At 50.6% G+C, this 26,083-nt stretch overlaps 11 protein-coding genes across 11 annotated transcripts; 4 read left to right on the top strand and 7 right to left on the bottom strand.

Annotated features, from left to right (window-relative positions):
• The first annotated feature begins 750 nt into the window (after window positions 1–750).
• On the top strand, window positions 751–2,069 carry NECHADRAFT_100749 (uncharacterized protein). The gene has a single exon (XM_003042186.1). It carries the CDS (start codon window positions 884–886, stop codon window positions 1,928–1,930), a length of 1,047 nt encoding a protein of 348 aa, XP_003042232.1. The 5' UTR covers window positions 751–883; the 3' UTR covers window positions 1,931–2,069.
• Window positions 2,070–2,223: 154 nt separating this feature from the next.
• On the bottom strand, window positions 2,224–4,887 carry NECHADRAFT_42384 (uncharacterized protein; the record flags this gene model as incomplete). Its single annotated transcript, XM_003042110.1, has 2 exons — window positions 2,224–4,670; window positions 4,719–4,887. The coding sequence occupies 2 exons, from the start codon at window positions 4,885–4,887 to the stop codon at window positions 2,224–2,226; spliced, it is 2,616 nt and encodes an 871-aa protein (XP_003042156.1).
• A 749-nt stretch (window positions 4,888–5,636) lies between these two features.
• NECHADRAFT_69841 (uncharacterized protein) lies at window positions 5,637–7,031 on the bottom strand. The gene has a single exon (XM_003042109.1). It carries the CDS (start codon window positions 6,997–6,999, stop codon window positions 5,710–5,712), a length of 1,290 nt encoding a protein of 429 aa, XP_003042155.1. The 5' UTR covers window positions 7,000–7,031; the 3' UTR covers window positions 5,637–5,709.
• Window positions 7,032–7,453: 422 nt separating this feature from the next.
• NECHADRAFT_69838 (uncharacterized protein) lies at window positions 7,454–8,653 on the bottom strand. Its single transcript, XM_003042108.1, has 3 exons — window positions 8,159–8,653; window positions 7,718–8,104; window positions 7,454–7,669 (listed from the first exon to the last, which is right to left on the bottom strand). Exons 1-3 carry the CDS (start codon window positions 8,606–8,608, stop codon window positions 7,547–7,549), a joined length of 960 nt encoding a protein of 319 aa, XP_003042154.1. The 5' UTR covers window positions 8,609–8,653; the 3' UTR covers window positions 7,454–7,546.
• Window positions 8,654–9,171: 518 nt separating this feature from the next.
• Window positions 9,172–10,915, bottom strand: NECHADRAFT_81191 (uncharacterized protein; the record flags this gene model as incomplete). Its single annotated transcript, XM_003042107.1, has 3 exons — window positions 9,172–9,563; window positions 9,642–10,705; window positions 10,752–10,915. The coding sequence occupies 3 exons, from the start codon at window positions 10,913–10,915 to the stop codon at window positions 9,172–9,174; spliced, it is 1,620 nt and encodes a 539-aa protein (XP_003042153.1).
• Window positions 10,916–11,611: 696 nt separating this feature from the next.
• On the bottom strand, window positions 11,612–14,294 carry NECHADRAFT_100746 (uncharacterized protein; the record flags this gene model as incomplete). Its single annotated transcript, XM_003042106.1, has 6 exons — window positions 11,612–12,066; window positions 12,122–13,296; window positions 13,351–13,552; window positions 13,621–13,680; window positions 13,999–14,077; window positions 14,244–14,294. 6 exons carry the CDS (start codon window positions 14,292–14,294, stop codon window positions 11,807–11,809), a joined length of 1,827 nt encoding a protein of 608 aa, XP_003042152.1. The 3' UTR covers window positions 11,612–11,806.
• A 191-nt stretch (window positions 14,295–14,485) lies between these two features.
• Window positions 14,486–16,325, bottom strand: NECHADRAFT_81189 (uncharacterized protein; the record flags this gene model as incomplete). Its single annotated transcript, XM_003042105.1, has 3 exons — window positions 14,486–15,021; window positions 15,057–15,827; window positions 15,866–16,325. The coding sequence occupies 3 exons, from the start codon at window positions 16,323–16,325 to the stop codon at window positions 14,486–14,488; spliced, it is 1,767 nt and encodes a 588-aa protein (XP_003042151.1).
• A 413-nt stretch (window positions 16,326–16,738) lies between these two features.
• Window positions 16,739–19,353, top strand: NECHADRAFT_42425 (uncharacterized protein; the record flags this gene model as incomplete). The annotated part of the gene is made up of 8 exons (XM_003042185.1): window positions 16,739–17,681; window positions 17,901–18,179; window positions 18,263–18,348; window positions 18,404–18,510; window positions 18,583–18,793; window positions 18,848–19,001; window positions 19,055–19,219; window positions 19,289–19,353. 8 exons carry the CDS (start codon window positions 16,739–16,741, stop codon window positions 19,351–19,353), a joined length of 2,010 nt encoding a protein of 669 aa, XP_003042231.1.
• A 1,253-nt stretch (window positions 19,354–20,606) lies between these two features.
• Window positions 20,607–21,826, top strand: NECHADRAFT_94105 (uncharacterized protein; the record flags this gene model as incomplete). Its single annotated transcript, XM_003042184.1, has 3 exons — window positions 20,607–20,697; window positions 20,812–21,460; window positions 21,547–21,826. 3 exons carry the CDS (start codon window positions 20,607–20,609, stop codon window positions 21,824–21,826), a joined length of 1,020 nt encoding a protein of 339 aa, XP_003042230.1.
• A 335-nt stretch (window positions 21,827–22,161) lies between these two features.
• NECHADRAFT_42474 (uncharacterized protein) lies at window positions 22,162–23,675 on the bottom strand (the record flags this gene model as incomplete). The annotated part of the gene is made up of 5 exons (XM_003042104.1): window positions 22,162–22,365; window positions 22,426–22,615; window positions 22,681–22,729; window positions 22,790–23,507; window positions 23,556–23,675. Coding segments are annotated over 5 exons (1,281 nt in total), but the record flags the coding sequence as incomplete, so codon positions are not given.
• An 807-nt stretch (window positions 23,676–24,482) lies between these two features.
• NECHADRAFT_81185 (uncharacterized protein) lies at window positions 24,483–25,971 on the top strand (the record flags this gene model as incomplete). The annotated part of the gene is made up of 5 exons (XM_003042183.1): window positions 24,483–24,621; window positions 24,824–25,110; window positions 25,161–25,481; window positions 25,630–25,693; window positions 25,742–25,971. 5 exons carry the CDS (start codon window positions 24,483–24,485, stop codon window positions 25,969–25,971), a joined length of 1,041 nt encoding a protein of 346 aa, XP_003042229.1.
• Window positions 25,972–26,083: the final 112 nt, after the last annotated feature.

The following is a 26,083-nucleotide window of genomic DNA, read 5'->3' as shown; positions in this document are numbered from 1 at the left end:
ATATAAACAGCAAAACCAGGCGAATTTGACCAGATTGGGGATTTCTAAGATTTCATAGACAGTATATAGAATTCATCTTTAATCCTGCTGTGGTGATCCGCTGGACTCGTTGTCATATGTTCGAGAAAGAAGCGCATGCTGCGTTCCAATCATGTTGAAGCGAGACATTGAGTAGCAAAGAGAATGATTGGTCTATCAAGGTCTTGACCGTGTCCATTGCCATGCCAACTAGGCGATAAATTGCCAAATGAACCTATGCTTCTAGAGATGCTGTGACGGAGAAGAGGAAGTCGCGTTTTACCTCTTGCCCTACCCTACAGACAAAAGCGCTAAAAGAGGGGCTGTCGACCCGACCCACTTCGTTGAGCGGTCTTTCGACCTGAAAAAGGAATGGGCGATTTCCGGTTGACATCCAGGGATGTTTAGATGCCGTGGATGCCAAGGTCCTGGAGCTCCCACTGCCGCATCGCATTGGACTGACAGATTTGCCCTTCAAACGTCAAAGACGGCGGAACAGAATAGGAACGCACAAGCTGTAAATACGACCTCCCGCAGACGGATGACGAATGCCTCGTACCCAGCTGCGATGATCAGGTTACTCCGCCTGATTAATCGCCAGTTAAAAATACCACAGGCGTGACTAAGCTGGGCCAGTGGCTCTCAATGGCCCCTCGCCTGCAGGGAACACGCAAGGGGACACGAGACGTGGAGGCGCAATCTTTTTATAGCAGCTTTGACAAAGCAGTACAGAAACAACATGTCGTGAAGATCATAATCTTTTTCATGCTGTAGATGGCATGCTGTTGATCGCTGGCTGCCTATATCAAATGCCCTCCCCGACAGAGTGCTACAGTCTTTACTCATCAGATCATCACCTACAAACATGCGGCTTCTTCTCACGCTAGCACTGCTCGCTTGGGCAAATGCCCTTGCTGATGCCCGAGGGGAATACCTGGAGCGTTACGACACCGATTCAATCGACTGCCATGATTCCAACAAAAACCACGAACAGAGAGGAGTCAGCGCTCTCTGGGATGACGACGTTTGCCCACACTCTTCCGCCGTCTGGAATGACGAGACACGCGACCATGGGCTAGTCAAACGCTTGCGACAATGGGTCCGACGGGCGGACGCTACCACCGACGCTGCCGCCGCCCAGGCGACAGAAGACGATTCCAAGGAATCCGACGCCGAAACGAAAGACGCAGCCGAGACAAAAGATGCAGAGACCAAGGAAGAGACAAAGGCCGCGGAAACGACCCAAGACAAACCGACCGAAGCCGAAAAAACTACAGAAGTGAAGGAGACAAAGGAGCCCGAGACGACGCAAAAAGAAGAGACCAAGGAGGAGTCGACGGTTGAGCAGCCGACCGTGCCATCCGTCACCGTACCATCTGCAACGCTGCCAACGCAGACTCTCCCCACAGAAACAGAGTCTGAAGATTCGGCAACGACCGAACCCTCATCGAGCGATGAACAGACCGAGACTTCATACATTAGCAGCGACCAAGTCACATACTCGACATATTCCAGCGAAAAGATTGGCGCATCATGCTTCAGCACAACAGTCGAGCATACAACATTCTGCTCCACGCGAACACGCAACGGCAACATTGAAACCCACGGCTGCACCCCCGCAAACATAACATCCAGCGCCTGCGCCCCAGGCTTGATGTGCACGACCCACCCTGATTCTGGTAATGATGTGTGCATGAAGCTGCACAACGAAGTCGGCACAGCGGGTATCGTCATCGCTAGCATTTTTGGCTTCCTTGGTGCTGCGTGCACTTTGACAATGGTGTTTATTTGTTATAGTGATAAGAGGGCCGCGGCAAAGTTTAAGAATAGACGTCCGCCTAAGACGAGTGAGAGTACGAGGCTTTTGGCAAAGGCTCCGACGCCTCCGACGCCGCCTGCTTTGGGACACTAAAATGTGGACGATGGAATTGTTGTCAATTTATGGGTTGGACTTTGGACATTTAAGGATATTTCGAATTTGTGCGAGGTTCTATGAGCTATAGATACTGAGAGGGATTGGTTTAGTTTGCAAACAAGGTATCATGGGACAAGTCTTGGGAGGTGTCATTTGTTCTTCTCATGTCCTTTAATGAGGTAATGCATTTCTTGTGTTTTTCTTGACAACATTTCATCACAGATAAAGGACTGCAGGAGTAAGGTGCACTAAAAATGAAGTATTATTAAATAAACTCGAGTCGTTATCCTCTAGGGCAGTGAGCCCTGCTGGTCTACTATTCTCCTTTCAATCTTTGTCTGCACTTCAAATGGCCTATCCAGACTCTCCTTCAAAGATATTGTACCACTGCCCCTTTCTGATAGAATGGTAATGCTCTCGACTTCTAGGCTTGAACGGTATCCAAATGTTCCATTGGCGGTGAGGATGTTGTCTTCCCACACAAACTTGATCTCTGATGACTTGCCTTCTATACTCTCACCGTCATCGAGATACAGTGATCCTTCCGCATGGCCATTTCCATCTTGAGCGATAACGAGATTAAAGTTCTTCTTTCGAAGCTCTGCAGTCGTGTTGGCTGACTCATTCCTCAACGGCACGATGCTTCCACCACGGATGTACACAGGAATCTCATCGAAGCCGACATTATTCACTGTGACGTGGTCACCTTGGCCACGCACAGGTTTTTGTGTCCAGAAATCGTAAAAGAGATCGTCTGGCAGGTAGAAAGTGACAGACTGAGAGTCATCCTCGACGACGGGAGATACCAGTAGAGAATCACCTAAGAAGAACTGCGTGTCGATACCGAAAGTGTTGCTGTCGGACGGATAGATGAAGAATAATGGGTTGACACTGGGTACACCTGTAGAGCTGGCGTGATGCAGTGCTGTGTAGATGTAATCCAACAGTCTATACCGGGCGTCAATGGCCTTTTGAGCCACTTTGGTGACAGACTCCCAGAGATAAAATTCCTGGTTTGGGGCAGAAACGTCGGCGTGATTGCGGAAGAAGGGCATGAAAGCTCCGAGTAAAACCCATCGAGAGCACATATTCTCCTCTGCCCTTCCGTTGAACCCACAGACATCTGATCCCACCATTGGGTAATTATGCACAGCAGTAAAACCGAGCATCTGGGCTATCGAGGTGCGGTAGTGAGCCCAAGAAGAACGGTTGTCGCCAAACCAGTGAGCAGACCATGCACTCGAGTGTAAAAAGGTTGACCGAGTCAAGACAAAGGGCCTCTCTCCGGGTTTCCTCTTGATCATGCCGTCGTAGGTTGCTTTGGCCATGGTTAGGCCGTAGAGATTGTGTGTATCGTATTGCGCGGTGCCGTCGTGGTTGCTGATGTTGGTGTAGATGGTGCGGTCGCTTAGCCTTCCCATCGCGTTCTGGATAGAGTACGGTGGGTTGAACAGGTCTCTATGTGCAAGGGCATTCTCCCACTCACTGCTTGTATCCTGCCGCTTCGAAAATGTGCTGTTGGGCTGAAAGCTATCCGGGAATCCTGGAATTGGTCTCCCCGTGTTTGGCCGAGGTCTGTGATTCTCCGGTGGTTGAGGAGGCGTGTTTGTATCCTTGGCATGCTTTGCAGGATCGCAGTCAACGTTGGGACAAAAGTTGGACGCTTCGTTCATATCGTTCCAGACACCGTCAATGTCAAGACCCGTCTCTGGGTCAAAGAATCTTTCCATCTCGTCACCCCACCAATCATGGCCCTCTTGAGAGTGGTAGTCTGGCCAGACAACTTCGCCTGCCCATTGGACACCTCGATAGTTGGAGCCATCAGCGGCTTTCAGAAAGGCACCTGCTTCTTGACCTCGCTGGAAGGACTCGTAGCTGCTGTTGGTGCTGATTCCGGGGTCCAACATCATGACTAATTGCTGCTGTCGATTGTGTAGAGTTTCGACGAGCTCTCGCATCTTGCTCATGGGAAAGCGCTCGGGGTCTGTGGTAAAGTCTTTGCGCATGTCCATGTAGTCAATGTCACTCCACAAGACCTCTAGGGGGATGTTGGCCGTCGAGTAGTTTGCCACGACTTCTGCTAGCACGTTAACGTCCCAGTAGCCATACTTGGCTTGATGAAAACCCAGAGACCAGTACGGCATCATCGCCGCTAGCCCAATCGCTTCAGCATGCTGCTTGCTGACTTCTGTCGGGGTGGGACCAGCAAAGAAGTAAAAGTCAAGAATACCTCCGATTGTGTTGTACTCGAGGTAATGGTCGCCCTCTGGTGTGACGTTGAGATCAATGTCCATTCCATTAGAGTTCATCAACAAGACACCATGGCTGCCAGACTTTCGGTGCTCAAGATACATGGGGTGGCTTCCATAAAGGTTCGTGTTTTGTGGAATCACAATTGCCTCTCGATTCCACATAGTTCTTCGATAGGAGGAATTCGTAGGAAGCCGAAAAGAGTCGGAGTGCTCACCAAGGCCATAGATGCTTGGGTCTTTGGGGAGATTTGTTCTTAGCTGAACATATTGGGACTCGAAGACCAGCGTTTCGGCGCTTGTATCAAACAAGACCTCTTTCGAGTCGCGCCGAGAGACCGTGAAGGAGAAAGGTTCTTCTTTGAGGTCGAAAACTAGGTCGGACTTTTCGATCTTCTTGCTGCTCTTTGAAGGTCGAGGGATGATGGACTCGGGGATTTGGTAGACCTTTTCTCCCGCGTCGTAAATCTTGACATGTAGCCGTTTGTCTGTTTACAGTGAGCTTCGCGCATAAGAACACTGACGATAAAGCTCACCCGTCTGGTACTCTACCACAAGTTTCAACTCGGGCGCGTCTACGCCGAAGACATTGCAAGGCTCACCAAGCAAGGCCAAGTCAGCTGTGAGCCCGTTGGTTGTCTCCTCAACATTGGTCGCGCTGTATCCTGGACAAGCATCGATTGATGCCGCAATGGCAGTGGTCATGAACAGCGACAAATAAATGAGCAAACCCATGGCCCTTCCAAGGAATGCTTGAAAATGTTCCATGTTGATCTCAACAGCCAGAATGGCTGGTACCTTGCGGTCGGCTACTCTGCTTCTGGGAGGGAAGCCTTTTAAGAGAACCATAGTGTTTGCCGTCCTTACTGGCGAGCGGTAGGTCTTAGAACGTCATGCAAGGCCGTGGGGAAATTCGGCCGGCGCGTCATGCTGCGGCACGCTTGGCTGTAACTGACAACTCAGAGGACAGGACATGGGTAGACATCTACCAAGGTGGTTGTAATGACGCATGGCAAAAGCAGAGATACGAGTTTGCGGGCTGTAGATGGACCAAAAACAGGGCACCGAGTCCCCAGCGGCATCTCAATCTGCCTGAAATCGAGCCTGCGTTCATCCCTTAATCTTCAATGCAGCTGCACAAAGAACGCGGTGCCTGAATTATACCCCTGATTTGGCAACCAACGTACGGTGATCGGTTAGCATATGCATTAAATGATCCACACCGAGTCTATCTATAGGCCGATCCTTCAGCTGAAACGAAACGGCCCCGGGCCTGCAGAGCGAGTGCACGGATTATCATGGCGAATGGCAACAGGCCATAACCGCCAGCTCAGCAGGAGTTGTTTCAAGTCCAGGTAGGCCAAGAACTAAGGTTCTGTTAGTTGTATTTTTAGTCTTCTCTCTCTGCTTTGTCCTGCAACCAAGAAATACTTTCACCGATAGGGGGGCGGGTATTTCATCTGCAATAACAATCAATTCATAGCCGAAAGCAATCTCCTCTATATACTCCTGGACCTCTAGGTTGGTCTAAATCACATAATGATCTTTGTCCTCTGCGACTCGCTGCATATGCTGTCTCGCCTTTTCCCACGCCTCATCGACATTCTCCTGCACCGAAAAGTCGGCTGGCTGTAACCCGTTTGCAATCTGCTTAATGAGCACAAAAACAAGAACCATCGCTTGAAAACCCTCTTCATCATACGCCTGCTTCAGAACTCCCGTTGCACCGTCATTCTTGATCGCGTTGGGGAGTCCGGGATCCTGGCAGGCTGCTCGTCCCAAACCAACGCCGTCGAGGGTGGCGAGGGAGTTGACCAGACCTTCTGTCGTTTTGAATCCTCCGGTTGAAAAGACTCTTGTTTCTCCCTTGAGGGACTTGATGATTTCCTCTGCTTGGGTGAGGAAGTAATTCTCTCGCTTTCGGTTTTCCTCCTTGACGTGCTTAAATGCTAGCTTCTCATAGTTTCCTCCAGAGATCTCGATAAAGTCGAAATGAGCATTCTCCAATGCGATACTCAAGTTCTTGGCGTCGTCGAGTGTGATGCCCTCTGGTTGGTACTCAACTGAGTTGATCTTGATGCCCAGGATGAACTTGGGGCTCACGCGTTTTCGAATCTCACTGGCAATCTCAAAGACAATTCGGGAACGGTTCTCGAGGTTGCCTCCATACTCATCGGTCCGCTTGTTGGTACGGGGGCTGAGGAATTGAGCGATGAGATAGCCGTGAGCACCGTGAAGCTCAATGCCGTCAAAGCCAGCCTTTTCCAGGTACTCTGCGGCGTGAGCAAATCCCTCGACAATAGCTGCAATATCCTCCTTGGTTGCTTCCCGTGCCTCACCATAGGAACGGCCAGTGGCTGACTCCTTTAGAGGGACAGCAGAAGCGCTGATGGGGTTGGGCTGTATCCAAGATTCGACTTGACGGCCTGCATGGGTGATTTGGCCGAGCAAGAGGCTGCCGTTTTCCTTTCCAGCAGCTGCCAATTCCTTAAATGCTTCAAATCGGGGACCCTCGAATGGATCGCTTGCCTTGATGATAGGGTTACCGGCTGCTTCGAGATGCACGGCATCGGTGGCGATGTTGCCCGTGAGTATGTTGCCCCATCCGCCGGCGCCCCAGGTTCTGTATAGGGTGATAAGTTGCTTTGAGGGAATTCCTCGAGCTGATTCATCTTTGGGGTCCCATGAGGCTAGTCTTTCAGAAGTGGCGGCTTTGAGGAAGCGGTTAGGTCCGGTGCGTCCAGAGGGAGAAAAGGTTAGGGGCTCAAAGAGCGGTGCAGGATCAACACCTGGTGAGCCATATCTTGGTGCAGTCATTTCGAGTATTCTTAAGGTGGACGGAGAAACTTAATATCAAGAGTTTCTGCAGTTCCATGAATCATGACTCCAGGCCCTCTTTATACGAGCATCTAAGAACCCCTACAACCTCCAGTCCCCATGGCAATGCAACACAAACACCGTAAATCTCCCGACCGCCCCAGCGGTCTGTTAGATCGGCAACAATTGCCCACTCTTTATCCAAACCATGGCATGAGCCTCGGCAGAGAAACTGACAAATCGAGACTCGGCCGGTTTTTCGTCCGAAACGTGCGTGGTTTTCCGGGAGACTAGACCGGATCCGGGGAGGGTCCCTGCTTGGGATGGAACAACATATCGATAGCAACATGGGTGGTTTCGTGATTTTTTTGGTTTGTATTTCTAAGCGGAAGGGGAATAGCTTCGTGAAGTGGGTTCGAGCGGTGCAACTAAGGTCCGATCACCTCTAGTGTTTGATGATTCCGGAGTGTGATTTATAAAAGTGGGAAGAGGATAAACTAGCTCCAGGGGTTTACAACAAACTGGACCCCTGGGGGTTGCGTCTTAACTATCTCTTACTTGGCTGAGCCTGGATGATCTTTTGTAGACTTCGATCCCTCTCCGCCAGCGAATCCGCAGTTGGTCTTCCATAGGCTTCTTCCGTTTGTCTAGAAACCCTTTCTGTCCAGTCCTCACTCTCTGCCGCGATACTCGGATGTGGAGCCGAGGCCCCGGCAACTGTTCCTTTAAAGGTTATATCTCCGACATCGTCCCAACACGCCTCCATAGTTCCAGCCAAGTGATGCATAAATGCTCCTATACCGCCAGCTCCCCCGGCGCTGTTGTATGTCTTGAAAGGACCGGCCACGGCCCATCTTGGCGCCAAGCTGTTCTCCATGATGGTGTCTAAATCCTCGACTGAGACCACGTCGTTTGCGACGAGATGACAAGCTTCGCGGAAGAGAGCAAATGCTAGACGGTTTCCAACAAATCCTTGGGTTTCTTTGTTGATCTTGACAGGGCGATGGCCTGAGCCAAGAGTATTAAAGTAATCCATGGCGAACTGGGTTCTCTCGGGTGTGGTGTGGGGAGACGGGACCACCTCGATCAATGGCATGATATGCGGCTTGTCCCATGTCAATATCCGATTTATAAGCACCCCTGGCTTGACAGTACTTACTGGGTTGAAAGGATGAACCACTAGAACCCTGGTCTTGTCCTCAAGATGTTCGACCTGCTTGGAAGCACATATACCAGATGTTGAGCTCCATAGATGTGCGTTTGCAGGCGCATATTTGATGACGCTGGCCCAGTTTGACTGCTTGAATTCAATCTTGTCGGGGCCTTGTTCTTGAACAATCGTTGCGTTTGAGCATGCCTCTTCGATGGACGAGCATATCGACAGCCGTCCGATGGATATGAGCTGCTGAACAGATAGGGTCTCTGTCGCTTCTTTCTTTACCGACTCTAGATATACCGGCAGAAGGGTAGAAATGTGATGCTCGAGGTCGTCTCGTACGTCATACAGCCGAAGATTGGCGTTTGAGTATCGGAGGTGCAACGCGGCAAACGAGAGGCCGATGGTGCCGAGCCCGATGAGGGCGATAGTCTGCTGCTCCGACTCTGCCATATCGAGCTATGATATTACGTTCCGAGTACTAATATCAAACTTTTGTATAACGTCTCGCTCAGTGGTTGTGAGTGTGATGAGATTATGAGAGCGGGACTTTGTGAGCCCCTCAGTTGAGCGAGTGGAGAAGAGGGGAAACACCCGAGGTTAAGGCTTAAGCTGAGTGCCTTCTTCCAATTCGTTTGAGCCAGTAATATTATTGAAATCCCAATAATATTCTTACATTCTTTGCAACTCATTGTTATACTTGCCATTATTTGTGCAAAATTTCGGAGAGCTCGGGCTGGACCCAGGATGATGTCTCGGCTTGGCATCTCAACTCCTGGCCAGTGTCCTTCCTCGAGTCACTGCCTGCAAGTTGGGAATGTGGCAAGGCACCTAGGTACACAGAGGGTTGAACTTTGGCCAATTGATGAGAATTAATTAGTTGCTAGAATAAAGACAAACATACATTTTACCGTGAGTTACCTACTCCAAGCCAAACAGAGGTTCAAGCCAAGCCGAAAACACCACGTCACTCTACCAAACAAAAAACATGAACCAGACCACCAAACTCCCAGGCACTAATCCCCAGACACTTCCAATTCCGGTAGAGCAACCATGTCTTGGATAGTCTCCATCAGAAATATCCTGCACGAGCTGCAACCGCGCCAACTCCCCACGCTTAGATGAGATTCTAGTTCCAAGCACATGTCACTAATACTCGATCCGTCATCCGAATCGGGAGTCTTCTGACCTGTAGATAGAGAAGAACAAGAGCTTCTTTGACTGGCCACTGTGTCCGAATGATGACCTTGATCGGCTGAGGTGGGGAATTGATACCCTTCAGCCGCAGCCTTCCTTTTTGCCATCGCCTCGAGTTTCTCGGAGTGATGCTTCTTGCGAAGTGCCCGGAGGAAAATTGTCTTTGCCAGGTTTGTGGAGTCGTCTCGCCAAACTTCGTGAAACATTCCTTCTAATATCCAGAAAGACATGGCATTAGCAGTGAAATACAAAAGACTTGAGCATAATCCCTCGAAACGGAACCACTTACCGATGCTGATGGCATTCTTGAAAGTTGCTTCTGCCTTCCCTTGTTGGGAATCAATCCGATCCCAATCTCTTTTCGCATTCAAGACGTCAACCCTCTTCTGGCTTTTTTGTTCAAGTATTTCAAGGCGTCTATGGTCGACCCAGGATAACTCCAAACCGGCTTTCTCCCTGCCGATGAGTTGGGACTTGAGGGATCTCAGTTCGACCTGCTCCAAGACAGCTTCCTGCTCGACCTCTTTCACGCTTTTCTTTGGGGGTAGGTCCGGCGTTTCATGGAGGAGGGTGAACTCAGGCAGTTGAATACGTCGTCTTTCCGGCTCTTTGGGCGAGCTGCTTGAACCCGACTTCAAGACTCCCGCAGTCTTCAGATCCGCAGCCAACTTGAACATCCTTTCATTCGCAGTCCTTAATTTCTCCACCAACTGGCTGGGAAAAACCAAGTCTTCTTCAACGCCATCTTCCGGGCTTTTTGTATCTCTGATGGCCGATTCACGCCCCCTAGGCCAGCTAGAAGAAGCCTTCATCTTCAATAACCCGTTGATAAGTATCTTGTGTAGGTTTGAAGGGCCCGGGACATCAGACGTCATCTCGGTCGCCTGTTCGACTGTGGTGCTCTCCCAAAAAGAGACCATGCGAGACTGGATGTACTCGCCGATCCACGGAAAGTGTGCATGGAAGGGGTTTAGAAAGTGGACGTTGTCGACAACCTGAGGGAAGCTCAACTTGTCTCCAACCTTTTTGACTTCTGCCTGTGCAACGTTGAATAGCTCTGTCAGGCAGAAAGATTCGGCAGCCATGTACACGCGAAGGGCGGTTCTAAACTCGGACGAGTTCTTTCCGGCAGCAGTGGTTCCCCACGGCTCGAGGCACTGGTATTTTCCCGTCACGAGAAAGTTCACGATGACATGGCCGGCCTCGAACTGGATGGATCCCAGGTCTATCTCGTTGGGCGGATAGCATCGTACGAGACGATCGGCAAGTGGGGTTTTCTCTAGGAACTGACGAGGGATGCGAAGTGTTTGACTGGGGCTGAATCGGAGGGCAATTATATCGCTCGCATATGGTCTGAGGGTGCTGTTAGTCTGCATTATAGAGACGGGGTGCGACTAACGAGCGCTGTGGCCGGCTCTTCACGACCTCGACGTCCGAGTCCTGGCCCGGATCTTCAGATTCGGAAGGCAAGAGGGAGGGTATGTCATCGTCTTGGAATTCCGAATTGTCACCACAGGTGCCACCGGCATCAGAGTGATCGGATGCTGTGATGCTGAAAGGCATACTTGCTGTCTTTGACAATGAGAAACGCGGAGTTGTGCTTAGGGATGATCCAAAGGGAGGAAAAGAGGGGGAGAAGCAACATTATAACACGTTTGATGAATCATCACCAATGCGTGGTCGGCCTCCAGCGGACAAACGCGACGGCACCATGCAAGCCTCGAAAGCCTCACGCAGAGAAGCGCCATGGGGCCAACGGAACATAGGCAGATGTTTTGCCCGATGGCAACTTAAGGTAGTTAGTTACTCGTCAACTGTTTGACCCAATAAATGTGGGTTTCCACAAAGTAAGCCACGCGAGGGTCAGGCTGAGTGTAAAAATCAACAACACAAGTGCCCACTTGGACAAGGCTCACAGCCTCATCACGAACTGAAGCTTGAGAACCTCACCCGAGTCTCATTTCTCAACGGGTCCTCCTAGTTACCTGGAGTGAAGTCTTTGATACCCTCGCCAAGCGTGAAAATTTTATATGGACTATTCGTCATCCCAACTCCAGGGTCGAGCAACCACTGTTGAAACTACAGTTCCTAAGAGCTCTTCATAAGGCAGCAAGATCACCATGCCAGGCCACCTCGGCAAAGTTAGCATAAACAGTAACCTTGAAGTAACCACCTGTGCAGTCCTGAGTCTGATGATGCGGGATACCAGTCAAAGCATGCAGACAATTCACGTGGGTTTTGCCCACTGGTGGCATCTTTAATGGAGAAGCTCCCTATGAGGCCCATGTTTCTTCAATTTGAGCGGCCTCTATAGACACCTAGCGGTAGTTGACAGCATAACGAATGAGTGAATGCTCCATGTGGAAGCAAAACATTGAGACCCAAAACCCAGAGCGAAAAGAAAGTACCCAAACGACCCTTCCGGAGATCCTTTACCGAACCCATAGGATTTACCTACGACGGCCTACCCTGGTTCTTCTTTCGAACTGCTTTGAAAATGGCATCCCAATCCAAAACGTCGTCTTCCCTCCCTCCTGCGTGATCCTTTGAAACCTCGACCTTTGGGGAAATCTGGCTAGAGTGAGAGGCCGGGGTTCCCGCAAAACTCCAGGTTCCGGAGCTTCTCGACCCGGGCCTATCGAAGGATGCAGTCTCCGAGTGATCCCTCTCCGTGTTTAGAGATCCTGGTAAATTGAGTGTCTGTCTTTCTTGGGCTGAGGATACGGTTAGGCTTGCAGGTTCAAATAGGCAGGGGGGATGACATCTTACCATCCAGGGCCGGGGTTACAGCCGATGACACCGTAGTGGCCTCTTCGTTGGGAGCGACGTCTGTCGCCTTTAGGGGTTTCAGGTCGGCGTCAACTAGGGCCCTTTCAATAAGAAACTCAAGGTGCGCTCTGTCTCCCTTCAACCGCCTGCCGCCCCTTTTAGACTGTTTAAAATTATTTAGAGCACTGATTTCCTCCTTAGTAAGAAGGGATTGCACTTCGCAATCTGCTTTCTTTGCAGGGGCACACTTAGCGAGTGCTTCCTCTCCTGGGAAGGCTTCAGGCCTGCCGCCCCTTTTAGAGTGTCTACAATGTAGAGCACTGATTTCCTCCTTAGTAAGAAGGGATTGCATTTCGCGATCTCCTTCCTCTGCAGGGGCACACTTCGCAGGTTCTTCCTCTGCTGGGAAGGCTTCAGGCTTTTCAGAAGACGCTTTCTCGGCCAATGGAAGAACTTCCGCCTCCTTGGATAGAGTCTCGGCTTTCGCCTCAGCCTCCTTCATAGCCTGCTCTGTAGTCGACATCCTTCTTCTCATCTTACCCTCCAGCACATTTTTGGGAGTGCCGAAACATACTTCGCCCTTCTTGCCGTGGAGCTCCTGTTGTTGTTTGGACAGCTTTGAACTCTTGAGGCGCACAATGCTCCTCAACAAGATTCGGCTCAGTGTGTTTGGCCCCTCGAGCTCCGGAAGCATGCTCTCGACGACCGCGGGCGTTGCCTCCTCTGCAAAGGAGAGGATGCGAGATTCAAGATACACAGTGACACCAAGGGGTATGTTGGAAGACATATCAGAGTCTTCAAAAGCCGACATGATAGACGGCAGACTGAGCGTGTCGCCTACCCTGGCCATTTCTCTTCGTGCGAGATCGCGGAGGCGAGGGAGCTGAAGCGAATCGGCCGCGACGTATACGTCAAGGGCAGTCTTGAACTCGGAAGCCTGTCTTTTCTCCAGGCTGTCGCCCTCGGGTCTAAGAGATTGGTAGGCCCCGCATACCAGAAAGTGCAATAGAACATGACCGGTCGCGGAAGTGATGTCGGTGAAATGGGCCTTCAGCTTAGGGCCGCCCCGAACAAGATAGCGAGAGATCTGCTCGACTTGATTGAGAGATTCTCTCGGAATGTAAAGCGTCTTCCTGTCTCGAAACAAGACAGCACAGGGTTCACTGGCATAAGGCCTGCAATGGTTAGTTACCAACACGAGTTTGGGGGGGAATCGGAGGGATTCTTACGAATGCTCTGGTCTGGTATCTTTCTCGAGATCCATGTCTGGTGACATGTTGCTACGAGAGCGGCTTTCCTCGCTGCCGTTGCTGGTCATCGCGGTGGAATACGGGTGCGTTGTTGCGGAGCTTGGATGCGTGCGAGAGCGGGGAGAGATGTTAGGAAGAGATCTGTGGATGAAGACCAGAGAAGCTTGGGCCATGGGCCCCTCTTTGAAATCGAAAAGGTGTGATCAGGCTCTGAGGTACCTGGGCTTGGTTGGTTGGCCTCACGCATACCTAAGTCACCAGGTGAACTCTGCCTGCCGCAGCCAACGAGCCGCTCGTTCGCGTTCATGACTGGATAGTGTCGTTTTTAGATACGTCATAGACTGTTCATTGAGCGTTTTAGGCACGTAACCACCACAGACTGTCGCCCTCCAACCACCCAAGACCGATACCTGCGGCCTAATTGTTGGCCATCGAGGCTCAGCACTAGGGAAGGAGTCGACTCCCAACACAAACATAGAGAGCAATAAAAAGGAATTTCCTGTTTTCTATTTGCTTTACCCAACACCAATCTAGCAAAGGTTGGTGACGCTGGCCGGCCATCCATTTTGTGCCAACCCCCCTGCAAACGCTTCGTCTTGGTCCTGCGGGAGGCCGACCACCACTCACAGCCTGCTTGAGGTCTCAGCCGGGATCCAAAAGCGCCAATCAAATCACTGATACCGGTTCCATCAGATTCTACAGATTTCTATACGGGATACGCGTTGTTGTCCCTTTCCTCTTCCTCAGTTAGGTGCCGTCCTCTGAAACACCGTCTGCGCCCGCCCTAGACGGGTAACTGCTGCAGGATGAGGCGGTGTCGAGTTTGATCATAGTGTTAGAAGATTGGCCGGATAATATAGTCTAGTGCTTACATAGACAGCGTAGTGTGCCGTAGGACTACTTGAGGGACTGTCTTCACTCATAGATACGATCCATCATCTGTTTGCCCATGCATCGCCAATGTATTTTTCGCGATAGTTGAAGCCCAGCCCTCGATGGGATAACTAATGAACAAAGACCTTCCATGCATCGTATGTGACTATCTATTCACTATGTGATTTTTTGACCGAGAGCATTACTGAAATCCCCCCCCCCCCCATCACAAATACATCTCTCAGGTAAGCACAACAGCCTTGGCAACAAGGTGGAGAGATGCAACCTCCTGCTCCGTCGCCTCCGTAAGACATCTATCGTAATGAGTCTCAACTTCCCATCGAGATTCTTCAATCCTCGTGTCAAGCCTATCCCTCGGCACAGAAAAGAGAGCTGGAAGTAGGCACAGCTTCACAACAAAGCCATCACTCGACATATCATCCTCTTCCATTCTTGTCTCGTCAAATTCGTGCCCAGGCAAGAAGAAGTAAAATTTGAGACGCGTCATTGAAGTAGTCAGTGCAAACTTGAGGTTCAGAGCTTTTCTCAGCGGGTTATCGAGATCGGGGGGCTCTTGCATGACCGCGTCACCGTCTGGGGTCGTGTCCTGGCTCTCTGCCGTGATGCAGAAGCTCAGGCTCTGTAGCATAAACTCAGAAAGATGTTTGACCTTTTCTTCAATCATCTGCTCCTTGAGTCTATCCTTGCCGTCCGTATCCCTATGTGTAAGAGACTCCAGGGCGGTGAGATCGGCCATGTGGAGGGCCTCGGATCCGTCTGGGGAATTTGTTAGCCTCAGGTTTCGGGAACACGCGACACGCCCTTGCCTTTAGCCAAGATGTGTCTCCTATACCCATTCATAAGAGGACTCTCAACGCCCAACACGTCTGGAAAGGCGCGTTCAAAAACGAGGTCGAAAGTTCCGGCCGCAACGAGAGCAGCAACAAGTCTTGAGTTCGGGATCTCCTCACTCACGTAATGACATAAGAGAGGATAGAGATCCCAGCCAGAGGCCTTGATTGCCCAACCTCTCGCCGGATGTGTATTCTGGTTATTGCTGCTAATTTTTGGCGGGTTGTCGCCTTGGTAGAACGCCTGAGCTTCATTTAGAATGCAGACGTAGAGATCCCTATATTCTTGCGTGATGGTGCTCTCCGGCAGGCCAAGTCTTCGTGCCTTGGAGTATTCAACGTTGCCAGAATGTGTAGACATGGTCTTGTTTCGTTTCTCCAAGATGTAGATCATTCGAGTGCAATATTCAATGTCACCGTTCGTCGACTCGCGGAGGTGGCGCATCTCTGCATGGTCCGTTTCCAGCTCAGATACCCTGTTCTGGAGGGTCAAGTTATGGCCCTTCAATTTCAACACCTCATCTTGAAGAGCTCCTATGTTGTCTGAAGGTTGCTCGGTTGGACCGGGGCTTGATGTCGGGCTTGGGCTATGTGCAGCACTTTGAAAGCTAGGACAAGGGGACGACAGTTCGCTAAGTTCGCTATCGGACTCTGACACTTCGATCAAATTCACAGCGCTGTCCCCGTTGCCTTCGTCGTTGACACTGTAATCCAGAAGATGGGAGCGCGCCACTGGCCGTGTCTATCGCTCAGTTAGATGCGACATCAACTCTTCAGCCTGATAAGACTTGCTGGAGAATTCTTGTTGGTCAGCTTGAGCCTGATGGCCGGACTCTTGGCTGTGAACGTCCCGACTGTGTTCAGAGCAGCCCGAGACCGATTCCGGGTCTCCCGAGTGTTGCTTCGGAGCCCGTGTGGACCATGAAGGAGGCCGGTGAATATGGCCTGAATCTCGCTTTGCTCTTCGTCGGATAGCTCGAGGCTGGGTGTCCCCTGGGCAAAGACATCGTCGAAGTTGTCACAGAGCCCATGCTTCTCCCATTCGAACCGAAGTTTCCGACGGATTTGCGTCTGCGTGAAGTCGTTGCCTGTCACTCGCTTCAGGTGATCTTCAGCCGTCGAGAGCAAGTTCTCTCTGTACGTGGCACACAAATTGAGATAGGCGAGAAGTTGAAGGCGACTGCTATCGCTCCAGACCCTCCCATTCTTCCGCGCAACTGCCTTCTCCATGATGGCATGAGTCAAAACAACGGAAATACTTGTGCAAAATGAGAAGGGAAAAGGCCAGTTTCTTCACCGTCACGAAACAAACACGCTTGTCCTCTTGGCTGCAAAGTGGCGCTCTCACCTTGCCGTGTCATCTCACGTCTCACAAATGACGGGCAACAATGATTGGCTGACGGATACAAACAGTGTGATTGCAATGACACTCTTGCTTTAGAGGAAATGCACTTTCCCGTGATGAAAAAATTTCATGCCTTGGGAGCCTGATTTCCCGGGGCCACAAGCTTGAGGAAACAAGGTGACACTGTTGCAGACTGTTCGACATAAAATGAGAACCTTTTTGCCCTCTTAAACGACTTTTTTTCTTGAGACTACATCTCTTTGTTCATAGGCAAGTCTACTCAAGCCTCGCTCCTAATATGCCACTGCCTACCCCTGTCAGTCCTGACAGACCCGGGCGCCGCCCGCGTTCCTCAACGGGTGAACCCATCTCGTCCCAAAAATTGAACGAAGAGGATGTTGAAAGACTGTTTGAGTCGACTCATGATCTCACCCTGAATCGTTGCATCATCTCAGTCGACTTTGGCACGACGGCGTCAGCTGTCTCCACTGTCAAGATACCCCGTGGCTGCTCCCCAGACTCCATAGATCCAAGATTCATCCGATCTATTGGGAATTTCCCGGACGTCGCTATGGTCTGTCGCCAGGACGACCCTATGTGGTACAAGGTTCCTACTGAGGTCATGTATCCCGCCAATTCACGCTACTACAAGCAAGAAGACATCGTCCCCGAAGAAGCGAGTGACACTGACGGCGACGTCCCCATGCGTGATCAAAACCATGGTGAGTCCGATGAGAGCGATGACGAGGACGCCGATGATCCGCAGAGCTTTCGCTGGGGATACCAAGTTGGCCATCTCTGGTCCATCCCTACTGCCCACAGCAACCAGATGACCTGTCCCCTCGCGCGTTTCAAGCTCCTCCTGGATAAGAGCAAGACTACCAAACCCGTCAGATCTCATCTCGGAAAGACTTTGAAGCCACTTTGCAACAGGATGGTCATCAAGAACGACTACCAGCCCATCACCGACTTTCTCTCCCATTTGCTAGCTCACACCAAGTCTGAGCTCGCGAAGGAGGGCGTCGACGGCAGCTGGCAGTTTGAAGTCGTCCTCTGTGTCCCTGCCATCTGGGACCCCAAGGCCCTTCGCATTATGCAGACATGTCTGGCGCTTGCCATGAAACGCGCCAAGTTCCCGGGCGTTGACATTGAAAACAACAGCATTGAAAGATTGTTTATTGTTTCTGAGCCAGAAGCTGCAGCAACCTACATGGTGAGCCAGAACTATGGCTTCAGAGTGAGTTTCAGAACACCTCTGTGTGCTAAAGGTTGGCTGACTCGACCACCTCCGCAGCGTGGGGATACGATTGTCCTCTTGGATGCAGGTATGTTTCTAGAGATCCGTGAGCAACACATGAGTAACAAGTCCAGGCGGCGGCACCGTCGATGCTGTTACGTATCAAATCGAGAATCAGCTCCCAATGAGGCTGAGCAAGGAGGTAGTCCCCCATGGCGGTGAGTAACCCCTCGCAGGCCCAGGACCTCAAGTCTCACAGCAGCAGGCGGGCTCTGCGGTTCCAGCTACCTCAACGAGTACTTCAGAGAGCACCTCCTCAAGCTTCTTGAAAACCAAACCCAGCTTGAAGTCAACGGAGTCACCATCAGGGGTATTGTCGAGTTTATCATGATGAAGTTCGAGACCACCCACAAGCGGTGCTGGGACATCTACCTCAACAAAAAGAAGCTGTCTCTCTTTGTTTCTGGAAATCTGAAGCCGGGTAAAGGCCTGAAGGGCAACTGTGCCATTATTTCAGCGCAAGCTCCCTGTCTTTTCTAATCCAGTGTTATCTTAAGCTGACGGTTCACAGGAAGGATATCGAAGCAATGTTTCTCAGACTTTTTGTGCAGATTGGAGATATCTTGAAGAACCAGATAATCCCTGCAAGCAACTATGGTTACAACGTCGATGTTGGTCTCCCACTCTTTCAAGTCATTGGATTTATGCTTACACGGTAGTACACAGAGGGTCATTCTGATGGGAGGTTTCTCTGGCTCCCCTTCTTTGCAGAAATGGTTGGAAAAGTTTCTAGAGGGTCTGTGCAAGAGCCGCGGGCTTCGTCCCATCAAGCTGTTCCGGCTCGAAGAACAGGAGAGGTTCGCATATCTACCTATAATCCCGTAATGATGCTGACAGAGATGCAGGAGGATGGCTGTGAATGCCGTCTCCCAAGGTGCCATACTTCGAGCCCTTGACAAGAAGAATGGACCAGCGAGATTTGCCAGATCTAGCTATGGCCTTTTGCGCTCGGAGCCTTGGGGCAATCATATCGAGCATAGCGGGCAGAACTACTCTGTTGACCCGGTCACTGGGGAACACTATGTACTGAACACCATAGAATGGGTGTTGAAGAAGGTGAGACCACCAATTGATATTGACAGGATTTTTGCACTGATACAACGCTTTTAGGGAGACAAGATTGGGCCGAATTGGGTCAGCGAAAAGCCATTGGAAACAGTGCATTACATCGAGTATGGCCACCCACTCTTCTGTCAAGAGGTAATATACGTCTCAGACACGGCGACCAAGTCTCACTACCGAGTAACACACAAAAAGAACAAAGGTATGGCTGATATATCCGCGAGATACTCCACCGCTAACGGTTGTCCGTGACAGGTGCCCAAAAAGCCGGCACACTCGTGGTTGACTTCACCTTTCTCCAGAAAGAAGGCCTCATCAAGCCCATCGAGCCAGAGGTTGGCAAGAATGGCAAGCTGATCGGTAAGAGACACTGGAAGGTGGAGTTTCTCATCTATCTCAAGATGATTGGTCGAGACTTGAGTTGTAGGTGCCCCAACACACCAAGGCAAGCCCAGATACTAAAGATTGTGATAGGTATTGTCAAGAGAGACGGCAAGGTCATCAACAGCTGCCGGATCAACATTGCCCCTGGCTTTGACATGGGGACTATGTAGAGGTATTTCTATGCGAGCCGTCTGTTGTTTCAGTGGCGCTGCTTTCTTGGGCGAAGTATGGACTGGGCTACTACAATTGATAGGCATTCCGAAGTGAAACTCAAAAGGCGCATGGTACAGCAAGTATGGTGTTTTTCGGTATTGGGTTTTACTGTCAGCATATGTCAATGGCCGTGCTCTTTGTTATTCTGGCTGATGGCTTCTTTTAGAGGTGCCATCGAGTTCACAATGGTATTAAAAAGTGTCTTCTTTACAGCCTCTATGTCCAATACCTTTCTAACTAGACATATTCACTTGTTGGCTTTGCCCCCTTTGATGATCGGCAGTCGGCTATGGTTGATAGTAATCTACTAAATAATGTTCTAGTTGCCATCATAATATTAGGATGAATTGTTGTCAATTTAGGTACCTAGTTAGGAAAATAAGAGACAGTCGTGTTGAACAAACGAAACCTCACCAACCAATCCTACTCAAAGAGTCAAACTCTCCCTTCGAAATCGTCAGGTAGATCGTGCCCCAACGCCCTCATCCCTCTCTTGAAACTCCTCTCGATCCTCTTGAAGAAGTAGGTGGCGGGGGTAAAGTAGGTAACATCCTCAACGTCTAAATCATGGGATCTGTAACCTTCCAGGTCGCCCCATATCACTTTCCTCTGCTTTGCCGGAAGAAACACCCTGTTCCCTCCCCACAGCATGCCTACCAGTTGGCCGTTTATGTCCATAATCCACGATTCGCTATCCCCTCCGGCGGAAAAGACCTGTTTAGTGGACAATTGCAAACGTGCTCATTGGGTCGCCATTCAGGTTGATGATGGATTGGGCTCCGTTGAGAGTGCCTGCCGTGAGATCTGTTGTTCTGCCCCTTTTGGTGACGTCGATACGGCTGGGGTGAGCAAGTTGTCTGACACCGGTGAAGCTCTGCTCTGGGAAACCTGGGCGCAAAAGATTGACGCTGAATTGATTTTGGAACTGTTGGCCATTGTTGCGGAAGATTTTGATCAATGCCCAGTCCTCCTTGAGGCGCAGAGGAGATCCTTGCGTCCATAATAAGTACTTAGCCAGTTATGAGCAATAATGAAGAAAGGGAAAAGGCTCAAAGATAATTTCGAAACACTTATACAACTTTACCCCTTAAAGATTTCCAGGTCAACTTCAGGATTTCCGATGACAAAGCGGAGCTAGACCGCGGATAGCTTCCGGGTTGTATCCGTTCTATCCCCCTAAATACCGATCAACGAAGCCGGATTTGACTTTATGGCATTACTGAGCAATTTGTCATCGCGAACCCCGCCCACCCCTTCTCATAACATCCGAATTAATCACATCGTGGTTGGCCAATCCGAAGGTATATAAATGGAAGAAGAATAGTGTATCTTTACCCATCCAACTACCTACAACCAACCATACGATCAGTCTTTATCATTATCCAGAATGGACCACACAACACGTCCCCTTTTAGACTTGACAATTGACAACATTACCGAAAATGTCAATGCTGTCAATTCGACGTGTGATGACGCGCGCTTCCGCTTCCTGTTGGAAAGGCTGGTTACGCACTTGCACGACTTTGCTCGCGAGACACGTCTCAGCACGAATGAATGGCAAGCAGCTATCCAATTCCTGACACAAGTCGGGCAGATATGCACCGATGTGCGCCAGGAATTCATCCTCCTCTCAGACGTGCTCGGCCTGTCTCTCTTGGTCGACTCCATCGACCATCCAAAACCCCCAGCTTCGACCGAGGGAACCGTTCTAGGCCCTTTCCACACCCATGAAGCGCCAAAGATTGAGAATGGAACACTGATTTCTCAAGACCCTGACGGTGAGCCGATGCTGGTCGTCTGTTCAGTCAAAGACACACAGGGGAGGCCAATCCCTGGTGTATTGGTTGATGTCTGGGAGACGGATTCAAAAGGGTTCTATGATGTCCAGCATGCAGACCGGACAGGGCCAGACGGTCGCGCTATAGTACAGAGCGATGAAGCCGGCCTGTTTTACTTCTCCGCAATCACGCCAGTCCCCTATCCAATTCCCGATGATGGACCTGTTGGACGCCTCTTGGCCAAGCTGAACCGCCATCAGTACCGCCCAAGTCACTTCCACTTTATGTTCAGCAAGCCTGGCTATGATCCTCTTATCACGCAAGTTACATACCCTAGCCTTTCATATTTCACAACGCTAACCTTTATTGCAGCGCCTTATACATCCGGGACTCCCCGTACGAGAGATCGGACGCCGTATTTGGAGTCAAAGAATCTCTTCTTGTACGTCTTAAGTCCGTCTCCGACGTCGAAGGTTACGCAGAAAAGTATGGTGTTCCACCTTCAACCAGACTTATGCAGTATGACTTTGTTTTGGTGACGGAGGATGAATCCAACCAGATCCGCACAGAAAAGGCTCTCGAGGCCATCCAAAAGCAAGGGGTTACGGGCATGAAGGTTATCGATGGTCTTCCGGTGCCGGATGTTGATTAGTTGACCCCATTCACGGGTTCGAATGCATATGAATCAGCAAGGAGAGTTTAAATAAGGCAGAGCATTGCGCTCTATTCTCTACCTGAAAGCTCTGGCCGCGAATCAGAGTGGCACGTGGTAGTTCAACTTACTACCAGAGGTCACCGATAAACCATCAGTTACGTAGAATCCCATTACATCACGACCCCGGGGGAAATGACGCAAAAATGGAGACATATCGACTCCAAACACCCGATGGGAAGGATGTTCCGAAAGATAAGATGAACGACTCGTATTTCAAGTAATGGCCAACGTATTCAAGTAGTACCCGGGGTTATTACCCACCACAGCCCAACTTAGAGTGTACCTTGGCCGATAGGGTCTACCTTTATCGACTCTTGAACCTCCTTGAACGCGTCGTATCCATACAGCCAGGGCTGTACCTCTGGACAGGTCCATCTGCTTGGGAAAGGCGCCCGCAACTCTTTGCCAAGCTGTGATAGGAAAATAGCATCTCTAGCTTCCTGCTCGGGTCCGTCGGGCATGTGAAACGAATCCCGCTTTATGAGAGGGAACATGGTCAGTAACCTGGGCTCTGCAAGGGGGGATAAGCAACGTACCTGCTTAAATGTCTCCTTGACGATCGAGTCACCTCTGGCTTTTCGCAGCTGCTGATACCTCCTGAGCGCCTTTGGTAGATCCTCTCGGCGGCTCAAGGTACCAAGCAGAAGTCCGAGGACGGCACCATCTTCGATGGCCGAATTTGCGCCCTGTGCCAGATATGGCAACATGGGATGACATGCATCTCCGCTAAATTGAATCAAACACGAGTGTTAGTCGGAGACGCCGCTAGGTTGTGGGCCAGGGAGACGAACACAAAGACAAAATTACCCTCATCGTTGACCCATGATGGCAGCTCGGATCCTATAATGGCGCACCATTAGTAACACTGGGGCGTATAAAACAGCTGCGAATTCAGCTCACGATGCATCAGCTTCCACTTCTCCACGCCGTCAACCAAATCGAGAAACCGGTTCAAAGTAGGGTCCCAGTTCTTAAACAGCTCCCTCATCTCTTTGACAGAGCCTGCTTGTCGGCTCACACCTTGAGGTAGATCGTCGGGCACGAGAAGGACAATATTATACTGGTTCCCGCCCCGAAGAGAATAACCCACAACATGAGCCCCAGGGCCAATCCAAAAGTGAACCTTTGGCTTGCTGATCCAGAGCCGCAGATCAGCATCTGTCACCTTTTCGAGATCGATGACCAAGCGATAGGCCAAGTCTCCTGTCGGTTTAGGTGGATCGCCGTTCCCGGTGAAGCAAGCCCGGCACTGGGACCAGATGCCATCAGCTGCGACGATCAGGTCGGCACGGACTTTGTGTCCAGATGCAGTCGAAATTTCGGGGGTGCTAAAGTCGACATCAGCGATTTTTTGGCCCATCTCAAACCGAACTCCCAGTTCCTTGGCACGGTCAAAGAGCGCCATCTGCAAATCCACTCGGTGCATGTCGATAAAGGGCGCGCCATATCTGGCCCGGATCTTCTCATCAAAGTTGGCCTCCTCGGCGAGGATTTTTCCCGTGTAACGATGAACAATGAGAGATGTCGGCTCAGCAGCAGCCTTCAACAAGCCCTCAGCAATGCCCCATCGCTGAAGAATCTTGGTTGAGTTGGGCGTGAGTTGCAGTCCAGCTCCAATCTGCTTTCCGTCAGTACCTATCACGAGTAGAACAAGTAGGCAACGGACCTCACGTAGCTCTGTAGCGGATTCATAAACAATCACCCTATGGCCAGACAAGGCAGAGGCAATGGCGACTCCAAGGCCGCTGAGTCCTGCACCTACGATGGCGACATCTAGTTGCACGGCTGGATTCGTGCGAGGGGCTGCTTGTGACTAGAGCAAGTTAAAATGACTTGTCATGCCAGCGAGGTTTTTGTTGGGTGGCGGGAAATACCATGGTTTATTAAACAGATGGGGAAGCCCAGAAATGCAGAATGCGGAGAGGATCAATGGGTGAGTTCAGGGTGCTGGACTAGGAAGCAACAAAACAGCTTCTGGTGCCAATGAAACTGCGTGACACGCAAATGTTCTTCAAGTAACTTTGGATAACATTTGTTTCTTATGGTAGGTGAAGCCCGTAAACCCACTGAGTACTGGTCGGTTGGAGCCCTGCAGATCACGATGCACTCACGAAAAGCATCGAGTCTCACCCCGCTTGTCGGGACAGCGTTCGGCATTTCTTGATGAGTCAGCGGGCATTTTTGTCGGAATTGCTTCAAAGCCGTAACAGTTGCCGCTTAGGGTATCACAAGATCAAATCCAGGGCGTACCTCAAGGCCACCTGGCAGCATCGGTAAACTTGATCCAGTTGTGTTTGAGCTATTGTTAACCCCTCTTTACATGCCGCTTTCTATCCGTTCTTTCCCCGGCTTTTCCCCGCACTTTGTTCCGGAGGGTGGGGCAGCCACCAATCCCTTTCTGGACTAAACTTGTCTAGCTCAGAGCCACTTGTGAGCAAAGTCCCGCTGAGTAATCTCGTTGACCTCTCCCTTCGAGATAATGAAAGCTTGCGTGTATACAGAGAGTATTTAAGGCTATGTTCATGTATGTATATAGTTTTCAATTCACATTCATGCTATTCCTTTTATTCTTTTCGTCTTGTTTTTCAATAACATGGCTTCAGCAATGGTGGCGCCGGCGAGCAGTTTGCCCCTACAGGGTAATGCTCAAACCCATGCCCGAGTACCACTCATCATTAACAATATTGCCATCCATGACAACTCGGACAAGAACTATTACACCTTGGCAGACAGTACTGAGTCCCTGGCCGCCACTGTTGATCATGCCCAAAGAGCAGCAGAAAGTAGCGCTCAGGCCTTCCAAGAGTGGTCTCGAACGAGTCCTTTGGAGCAACTGCAGCTGTTGTTCCACTTCGCCCAAATAAGAGAGCAGCCTTCAATTTAAGGTGTATTGAAAAGGTTCGACCCCCAATTCCTAGTTGCTACGCGAGAAAGGTGCCGAGGCCCAGCGCTTGATGCAGGAAGAGATCCATTGCGAGGCAGCATGGGCCCAGAAGAGCTTCATGGGCAGCGTCGCTTTGATCGAGGAGAACGCATGCCTCGCAACATCTCAGGCGTTGCAAGGCTCCATACCACATACCCACCGCGAGGGCGCACATGCTGCCGTCATCAACAGGCCCTTTGGTGTGGTTCTTGGGATTGCCCCATGGAATTCTCCACTCATCCTTGCATTTCGGGCAGTCATCGCTCCCTTGGTAGCTGGAAACACGGTCATTTTGAAGGTACGTGCGGAGGAAGAAGCAACGGCGTCTATTTGCTAATCAACGTAAAGGGCTCTGAGCTCAGTCCCAAAACTCGCTTTTTTGTTGCAAACTTGTTTGTAGAAGCGGGGTTTCCACCAGGAGTCGTCAACTTTTTGCTTCATCGGCCTCAAGATGCCGCCAGTGTGGTCCACAGTCTCATCAATAACCCAGCCGTGCGCAAGATCAACTTTACCGGCTCGACAAAGGTAGGAAGGATCATTGCCAAGGCCGCTGGTGAAGCAATCAAGCCTGTGCTTCTCGAGCTTGGAGGAAAGAATTGCGTTCTCGTGCTCGAAGATACCGATGTACAGAGAGCAGCTGAAGGAGTACTCGAGGGGATGGTGGAGAATGTAAGTTGGCCCCTCTGAAACCTGCTCTAACCTGCAAATATTGACATTGGCATTATTTAGGCCGGCCAAGTCTGCATGTCGACTGACACGGTTCTTGTTGTGAAAGCAGTTGCGGACAAGTTCTCGCAAGCTATTAATGCTCTTGTAGCTCAGAAGAGATCCGACAATATCAGCTTGTCGGCTCTGGATCGAACGACAGAGTCAGCTCTTTGGTAAAAGACGCGGTTGAAAGGGTGCACACCCTATCTCAAACTCCACAGACCAAACCAAGGGTGATAACAACAGAACACCTATCACTATTCTCGAAGGCATTACTGAGTCCATGGATATCCTTTCTGCCGAGAGCTTTGGGCCTATTGCAGGAATCCGCGTTGTCTCGGATGAGAATGAGGCGATATCCATCGTGAATAGTCTCAACCACGGCCTATTCAGCCCACTTTGGACAAAGGACATGCATCGTGCTTGGAGATTGCCTCTCGGCTTCATGTGAGTGCCCTGCATGTTAACGGCTCGACCATTCATGATGAGTCAACGTTGCCTCATGGTGGTACAAACCTGAGTGGATATGGACGGTTTGGAGCCGAGTGGGGGATCAAGGAGTT

Source organism: Fusarium vanettenii (assembly GCF_000151355.1).
Source record: "Fusarium vanettenii 77-13-4 chromosome 6 genomic scaffold NECHAsca_37_chr6_2_0, whole genome shotgun sequence".
NCBI lineage: Eukaryota > Fungi > Ascomycota > Sordariomycetes > Hypocreales > Nectriaceae > Fusarium > Fusarium vanettenii.
This window is presented reverse-complemented; position numbering and strand designations above follow the sequence as displayed.